The 8225-nt window shown below is 52.3% G+C and overlaps 2 protein-coding genes across 11 annotated transcripts in view; one reads left to right on the forward strand and one right to left on the reverse strand.

Moving 5' to 3' along the window:
• Window positions 1-6824, forward strand: part of Efemp2 (EGF containing fibulin extracellular matrix protein 2) — a 7821-nt gene extending 997 nt beyond the window's left edge. Inside the window, exons 2-11 of one of the 3 annotated variants that reach the window (XM_019209319.2) lie at window positions 261-378; window positions 610-658; window positions 1242-1448; window positions 2002-2124; window positions 2411-2527; window positions 2674-2793; window positions 4056-4175; window positions 4264-4390; window positions 4607-4802; window positions 5938-6823. In XM_019209319.2, coding sequence (XP_019064864.1) covers window positions 268-378; window positions 610-658; window positions 1242-1448; window positions 2002-2124; window positions 2411-2527; window positions 2674-2793; window positions 4056-4175; window positions 4264-4390; window positions 4607-4802; window positions 5938-6099 — 1332 coding nt within the window. In that variant the 5' untranslated portion in view covers window positions 261-267 and the 3' untranslated portion in view covers window positions 6100-6823. Of the gene's footprint in view, window positions 1-22; window positions 379-609; window positions 659-1241; window positions 1449-2001; window positions 2125-2410; window positions 2528-2673; window positions 2794-4055; window positions 4176-4263; window positions 4391-4606; window positions 4803-5937 lie in introns of those variants that run through there. The other 2 variants (XM_010635945.3, XM_010635946.3) reach the window with 2 other exon arrangements.
• A 530-nt stretch (window positions 6825-7354) lies between these two features.
• Window positions 7355-8225, reverse strand: part of Mus81 (MUS81 structure-specific endonuclease subunit) — a 6597-nt gene continuing 5726 nt past the window's right edge. For 7 of the 8 annotated variants that reach the window (XM_033756663.1, XM_033756661.1, XM_033756660.1 and 4 more), the window contains 2 exons: window positions 7868-7951; window positions 7355-7783 (listed from right to left, as the gene is read on the reverse strand). In XM_033756663.1, the coding sequence (XP_033612554.1) occupies window positions 7717-7783; window positions 7868-7951 (151 nt within the window). In that variant the 3' untranslated portion in view covers window positions 7355-7716. Of the gene's footprint in view, window positions 7784-7867; window positions 7981-8225 lie in introns of all 8 variants that reach the window. The other variant, XM_033756658.1, reaches the window with a different exon arrangement.

Below are 8225 nucleotides of genomic sequence, written 5' to 3' on the forward strand. Positions count from 1 at the left end.
TGTTGGGGGGAAGGTACGGGCCAGAGTCTGCCGAGAGGGCGCAGCTCAGAGCCCAGAGGCCTGAGCTCCTTGCTGCGGGACCTGGCGGGGGCGGGGCGGCCCAGGCCTGGAAGCTGGGTCGGTGAGAGGACTCGGCCCCTAGATTTGGAAGCTGCCGGGCCCCGGTACGGTCCTGAGCGGAGGCAACCGGGCCTCGGGCTGATTCTGAGAGTAGGGGGTCCCATGGTGGAGACCCCTGAGCCCTGCCCACCATCTCTCAGCCCCAGGATGCTCCCCTTCGCCTCCTGCCTCCCTGGGTCTCTACTGCTCTGGGCGCTGATGATGTTGCTCCTGGGGGCAGCATATCCCCAGGATTCCGAAGAGCCGGACAGCTACACGGTAGGGACCCTGGGGCCACTGGCCTGGGACTAGATCATCAGGGACAGAGAACAAAATTCTGGAGCAGCTGCTGCTAGGGAAGATTCACCCTTCCCCTGGTGGGTGGAACAGCAGGGGGCCATTGTTTGGAGCAGGCCCAGAGGAAGGGTGTCCAGGCTCAGGCCTGGGTCTTGGCCTGGCCAGTGGGAGGAAACCTGGGGCGATCACTGGCCACCTCTGGTTCCCTCCCAGGAATGCACAGATGGCTATGAGTGGGACCCCGACAGCCAGCACTGCCGGGGTGAGTGTGCCTCCGGATCCCCCAGGAACCAGGGAGTTTTGTTGCTTCCCAAGGACACCCCCAACTCTATGAACTGTATATCTGCTGGGCCCAGGCCAACTCTGGTTCTCTGGGACGGCTCAGCGAGAGGTGGCTCCTTCCTCCATGAAACCCAGGAAAGCCACCTCTACCCGCCAATAGGCAAGAGAGCAACTGGGCACTGGCTGGAGGAGCTGGGCTGTGCATACTGTATTTTGTGTGAGCCACTCTCCTGTTCAGCTCTTTGTCCCACTGCAACCTGGGAGGGCAGTGTCCACAGGGGTGGGTCAGCAGGCCTGCATATCCGGCCTGAACTGATTTAGAGCCTGGGCAATGAGGAGGGATAGAGACCCACTTGGAGGCAGGAAAAGGGGGGCAACTGTTGGAACAGCCTCCCACCTCCAGCCCTGGCAGAGCCTTCGGAGGGCAGCCTTAGCCCACTGAGAAGAGAAGCTAGACCTTGCTCAATCCATAGTTTAGAGAAAGCCAAACAGGGCTGCTGCCTCCCTCTCCCTCCAGGGCCAGCCCAGGAGACTGGCTGTGCCCAGCAGACCCCTCTCTGCAGATGTCAACGAGTGCCTGACCATCCCTGAGGCCTGCAAGGGGGAAATGAAATGCATCAACCACTATGGGGGCTACTTGTGCCTGCCACGCTCAGCTGCCGTCATCAATGACCTGCATGGTGAGGGGCCCCCGCCACCAGTGCCCCCTGCTCAACACCTCAACACCTGCCCACCAGGCTATGAGCCCGACCAACAGGAGAGCTGTGTGGGTGAGTGGGGACCATCTGGGCACCCAGATTTTATCCTCTTACTAAGAATTTTTAAAACTCAGACCTCATATTCCTCCTTTGCTCAAAGGCCTCTAGCTCTTCCTCAGGGAGACATCCTCAACCCTCACTCAGATCTCCACTTTCAGCAGGCCAGCCCCTGGAACCCTGGCCTTACTTCCTACAGAGACATCAAAGGGCTCTGCCGCCCAGCCCCTGCCCCTTTCCCTTTCTGATCTGGATCACCCGTCTGGGAGCCATGGGCCTTGGATGAGGGAGGGTTCTAGGGTCCAGTACTGCTGGGGTGGGGTGCACAGACATACACTCACCTGACATGAGCTGTCATAGATTTGAGGCACCTTTCCTGTTGGTTCCCAGGCTGGTGGACTGTCACTTGTGTTGGGAGGATCTAATTTCCATGTTCGTGTTTTGGGGTGCCAATCACCCATGCAACCATGTGAATGGTATCTGGCCCGTGTTGTTCTCCCAAATTGAGGTATCTGTCCTGTTTGCTGGTGTGGGATTACAGGCAGGGGCTGAGTGGTGTCTCCCGCAGATGTAGACGAGTGTGCCCAGGCCTTGCATGACTGTCGCCCCAGCCAGGACTGCCATAACCTACCAGGCTCCTACCAGTGCACCTGCCCCGATGGCTACCGCAAGATTGGGCCTGAGTGTGTGGGTGAGTCCAAGGAGTGACCCCTTCAGACCTTGCTCTGTGCCTTCTGTCTAGCTCTGGTCATAGTCCCTGACCTCTATTCTACCCTTTGAGCTTTATATCAGGCCCCTGCTACCTGTGCCCTCCTGTCATTAGACAGAGACTGTAATGAGGGGGTTCCTGATTGACCTGGTCCTGGCCCTGTCCAGCTCCCCAGACAGACATGACCACGAGTGCTGAGGCCTTGAGTTCCAGCCAGCTCAGGTCCCACCTGACCTCTGCTCTGCCCTCTCCCCTGCTTCCATCCCAGACATAGATGAGTGCCGCTACCGCTACTGCCAGCACCGCTGTGTCAACCTGCCTGGCTCCTTTCGCTGTCAGTGTGAGCCGGGCTTCCAGCTGGGGCCCAACAACCGCTCCTGTGTGGGTGAGGCTGGGCCAGGCCAGGCCCCTCTTTCTGTTGGGGGGAGATGGTGGTAAGGGTTTGCGGAGGGAGCTCCCTTCCAGTCCAGCTGAAGTGTGTGGTGGTTCTGGACTGTTGCTCCACTTTCCCATTTTTCCTGGCAACCCCAGATGTGAACGAATGTGACATGGGAGCCCCCTGCGAGCAGCGCTGCTTCAATTCCTATGGGACCTTCCTGTGTCGCTGTAACCAGGGCTATGAGCTGCATCGGGACAGCTTCTCTTGCAGCGGTGAGAGGCCCTCTGCTGCCTTGGGCTCCCACATTGGTCCCCCATACCCTACCTCAGGCCGTGCTGCCTCCAGCCACATAGTCCTTTATTTGCTTCATGCCTAGTCTCTGTCTGTACCCATATACCACTCACGCGCTCCACTCTGGGCTTGTTGCCGGGCAGTCTCAGCTTGGCAGGAAGACACAACTGGGCCTCTACTGAATCTCACTTGGGAGACAGAGAAGGATGTCACTCTCTTCCTGGGAGTCAGGATGACCTGCATTCAAATCCTGCACTAGCACAAGCTGCTTTTCTGAGGCTGTTTCTTTTGTAAAATGGGTTGTCTAGAGGCTGAAGTAGGACAATAATAGGCTTCATCAAGTCTGAAGTAGCTAAAGTGAACAACCATTTATTGAGAACCTGTACTGAGCAGGTCACTTTCCTTATATACTTGGATTTGCTAATCTAAGCAATTATCCTAGGAAGGCATATTTTTTCTTTCCTCTGTCAAAGGAGGACATTGGTATCTGTCTCCAGGTTTGTCAAAAGGATTACAAAAAATAAGCATAAAGTTTTGGGTAAATGGGGCCATTCATCCTTCCACTAAGAGATTAAGTGACCTGCCTAATTCTTCATAGCAAGAATGAGATGAGGCCAGGGTCCTCAATGTGTACTTCACTGGGTCACGTACTCCTTAGGACTCGTAATTTATTGGCAGGAAAATTGAGGTTCCCCAAAATCAGTCAGTAGGACTCACTCCCAAGTCTAGATTTTTTTTTTTTTTTTTAAACACAAGGTCTCACTATGTAGAAAATTTTTTTTTTTTTTTAAACACAAGGTCTCACTATGTAGCCCAGGCTGGCCTGAAACTCAAATGCACAGAGACTTCCCTTGCCTCAGCCTCCCAAGTGCTGGGATAACAGGCATACACCACCCCACCTGGCTTCTACTATTTTTTTTTTTTTATCTTACAGTCTTGGGGCAAAAACAGAGGTCTGTAAGCAGGAAGGTTTGAGTAGACATACCTTTCCATCTTTTTATTTGGCAGTGCTAGGGATTAAATCCAAGATCTCGTGCATGCTAAGTAGGCTCTCTACCACTGAGCTATATCCCTAACCCTTGGACCTTTCTTAGAACCCCTGGTCCTGAGCTTTGCAGGGCTTGTCTCATCCTTTTCTCTCTTCCTATATTCAGCCTCACGTGGGGCTGGGCTCCCAGTAAATGTTTGTGGGATCCAATTGTAAGGATGGCTCAGGGTCCTGATCCCCCCCCCCACCTCCCAGATATCGATGAGTGCAGCTACTCCAGTTACCTCTGCCAGTATCGCTGTGTCAACGAGCCAGGCCGCTTCTCCTGTCACTGCCCTCAGGGCTACCAGCTGTTGGCCACACGTCTCTGCCAAGGTATTGGTTGCCCATATGGGGTAGGCAGGGTGATGTCAGGGGCTGTTGGTCTGACACTCCAGATTCTAGCCCCTCTCCCCTGGCACAGACATTGATGAGTGTGAATCTGGCACACACCAGTGCTCTGAGGCCCAAACCTGTGTCAACTTCCATGGGGGCTACCGCTGCGTGGATACCAACCGCTGTGTTGAGCCCTACGTTCAGGTGTCTGACAAGTGAGTCAAGAAGCGAACCAGGCTCCCCAACAAAACTACAACTTCCAGAGGGCTATGTGCATAGATTGGTGTCTAATGGGGCTGGTATGTGCTCTGAGGGCTGATGGGAGTTGTAGTCTTGTACCAGGAATGGGCAGGTCCTCTTGGGATTCCCTCTTCTTAGGGTTGGGTGATGGGTCAGGTATTTATTCCTGTTTCCTATTTCCGTGTCCTTAGCCGCTGCCTCTGTCCTACCTCCAACCTTCTGTGCCGGGAGCAGCCGTCATCCATTGTGCACCGCTACATGAGCATCACCTCCGAGCGGAGTGTGCCCGCTGATGTGTTCCAGATCCAAGCCACCTCTGTCTACCCTGGAGCCTACAATGCCTTTCAGATACGCTCTGGAAATTCGCAAGGGGACTTCTACATTAGGGTAAGGCCTTCCCTTGCTCCCACCCCTCATCTGACATGCATGATTTATAATGGAATTCCAGGAACCCCAAATGAGGGACTGGGCTTCTCTCTGCGCTGCCTCCTCCCCCAAAGTCCCGTCCCTGAAGGCGGGGTTTCTGTGAGAAGTGGGGTGGGGCAGTAGTGTTTTACATTCCCAGGGTATAAACTGTTGATGTTGAATAACAAGCACTGGATCATTGGGGCCTGGTACTGGTTTTCCCTATCTGGCCTCAGTTTCTTCATTTTTTTTTTTTTTTTTTTTTTTTTTTTTTTTTTTTGGTTTTTTTGGTTTTTTGAGACAGGGTCTGACTATGTAGTTGAGTCTGACCTGGAACTCACTATGTAGCCCAGACTGGTCTCAAACTCACAGCGATCCTCCTGCCTCAGCCTCCTGAGTAATGGGATTACAGGCGTGTGCCACCACATCTGGCTGGCCTCAGTTTCTTTATCCATAAAACAAGGAAAGGTGTAAAAGTGCAGAAAACCTGGTCAGAGAAGCTAGCTCTGCAGCAAGCTGTAGGTGTAAGGCTCCAGGTGTGGCTCACAGTGAGGAGTACAAGTGGTCATTGTGCTGTATTCAACAGGACGTCTGTGTCTAGCATCAGAGCTTGTTTTTGTTTTTAAAACTGAAGGGGAGTCTGCTTGCTTTGGATCACCAAAAGTCCCACCACTCCCAAGTCACACTTGGCTTTGAATTAGTTAATTCTGGTTAGATAAAACAACAAAAACTACCTGGAAATGGGGAGAACACCAATGAGATCTCCAAATGAAGGACCTGGGTACAGGTGGGGAAGATCTCCAGAGTGTCATCAAAGAGCCAGATGAGAAGGTAGACATGGTGTCTCGGCACTTAGGAAGCTGAGGCAGGAGGATTACTAAAAATTCAGAGCCAGCCTGGGCTACATAGTGAGTGCAAGGTCACCTTGAGCTACATAGCAAGATGCTATTTTAGAAAAAACACAAAAGTGCCAGATGGAGAGTCTGGGTGGTCATACCTAGCTAAGGCTGTATTTCTCCACCCCACAGCCGCAAGACAGGGAGATGATGTTGGGTCAGGGTGTGGCACATAGTGGCTAACACAATCTCTATGTCCTCCTACCCACTGTGCCCTGCAGCAAATCAACAATGTCAGCGCCATGCTGGTCCTTGCCCGGCCAGTGACCGGCCCCCGGGAGTACGTGTTGGACCTGGAGATGGTCACCTTGAACTCCCTCATGAGCTACCGGGCCAGCTCTGTACTGAGACTCACCATCTTCGTGGGGGCCTACACTTTCTGAGAGGGCCCCTCCTCACAGTCCCCTGTAGCCAAGGAGCCTGGGGTCAGGAATGACTGTGTCCTGATATAAGGGAAGATGTTGTGAAGGGAAGAAGAGAAAGGCAATAAAGGGAGAAAGAAGTCGTCCTGGTGGCTGAGGTGGGTGGGTGATCTCAGCTTGGGGAAGGGGTGGGCTTGTGGGAAGCAGGCTAAATCCATCTAAATGGGGGTAAGGGGTATGTGTTCAGGGTGTGTGAGGGGACCCCACTGATGGGAGCTGTGTCCACTGACTTCACACAGGAGTTAACAAGGTGTGCAGTTTTGGGTGACTGGTTGGCAGGGGGCCCAAGAAACCCTGCTAGGGACGATGTCAGGAGCCCCAGGCTTCTAGTTCCAGCTCTGCCTCAAACCAGACATTTGGACAAGCCCTGGTTAGCTGACTGGGACTGATTTCCAACCTATAAAATAAGACAGGTGGGGCCACGGATTTAGCTCAGTGATTCCACTGTATGCCCCACAAGCGCAAGATCCTGAGTTTGATCCCTGACACCAAAAAAGAAAAAAGAGAGAGAGAGAGAAGTAGACTGTGAGTGGTTTTCCATTCCAAGTATAAAACCTCTTAAGAATGAAAATCATATTTGATCAGGAACCATCCAATTACATAAAGGAGATTGAGAGCTGGGCATAATGGCACATGCCTGTAATCCCAGCACTTTGGAAGTCTGAGACAGAAGGATCACAAATTCAAGACCTGCCCGGGTGACTTAGGGTCTCAAAATTAAAATGTAAAAGGGGGGAGAACTGGACCTGGTGGTGCACACCTGTAATCCCAGCACTTGGGAAGGTGAGTCAGGAGGATTGCCAGAAGTTTGAGGCCAAGCTCAACTACATTGTGAGACGCTGCCTCAAAATACAAAACAAAACAAAAAAATAAATAAATGAAACAAAGAGCTGAAGATGTAGCTTAGTGTGAAGGCACTGGGTTCAATCCCCAGTACCAGGGGGAAAAAAGACAGATCTAAGGTTGCAAGGCCCTATTGACTTTATTTCCTTGACCAGGGAACCCCAGATCCTGAGGTGCCTGCTATATTTATTTATTTATTTATTTTAAAATTAATTTTACTGGTACATTTTAGGTATACAATATAATGACATTCATCATTGGAAATTTGTACCTTTATGTAATTTATCTTGCTTATTTTCTTGCTGTATTTATTTGTTTGCTTGAGACAGAGTCTCACTATCAGGCTGGCTTTAAACTCACTTTGTAGCCCTGGTGGCCCTCAGTTCATGGAAATCTTCCTGCCTCAGCCTCCTGAGCACTGGGATTACAAGTGTGTACCATCACACTGTTTGGACAGGCTGGGGGTACAGTTTAGTAGTAAAGCACTTGCCTAGCACACATGAGACCCTGGAATCAATCTCCAGTACTGCAAGCAAACAAAAACACTAGAGACCATATGGTCTTGTCTCCCTGTACAGACACATTTCATAAGGGCTTGAAGCCTGGCATCCCTTCCATAACACAGAAGGCTGCAAGCATTTAGATTTTTTATTGTAGTCCAAAAGGTCCTGGTTAAAAAGCTGGCTAGCCTGGGTGGGGGTGTTAGGAGGGATGGGATCTGTTTTGTAGTATAGCTCAGGTCAGGGGGTTGTAGCTGCAGTAGAGCTGGGACAAGGTCCTGCTTAGAACTGGCCCCAGATTCCTAGAAGAACAAGGCAGGTGAGGGTTGGCCAGGGCCTAAGGCAGCCCATCCCCCGACCCCCTTCAGATTCTCTCTTTTCCTCACCTCTGCAGACGCCCACACTTGATGGTACTCAGCAGCATCTCCTGTTCCTTGGGGGTGGCACAGGCATCATAAGCAGCCAGGAGGCTGGGAGTGGGAAAACAATGGCTGACCATCTGGGCCAGCCATAGGAGCTGAGGCAGGAGGGGGTCAGCCTGGGACAAAGGGCTCAGGACACTGCACACTTCTGGCATTTGAGGCCCTGCTTCATCCTCTCTGCCCTCCCTTCTGGGCAACAATGGGACAGACCAGTAAAGGCTCCAAAAGCCCCCCAAGTCTCTGTGGCTCAGACACTCCTCCGGGAAGCCTTCTCTGCTGCACCAGATGGGATGTTTTCCTCCCTCCTCCAGGCTTGGCTGGC

This window comes from Fukomys damarensis, unplaced genomic scaffold (assembly GCF_012274545.1).
Source record: "Fukomys damarensis isolate Sample0158 unplaced genomic scaffold, DMR_v1.0_HiC HiC_scaffold_27, whole genome shotgun sequence".
In the NCBI taxonomy this organism is placed as follows: domain Eukaryota; kingdom Metazoa; phylum Chordata; class Mammalia; order Rodentia; family Bathyergidae; genus Fukomys; species Fukomys damarensis.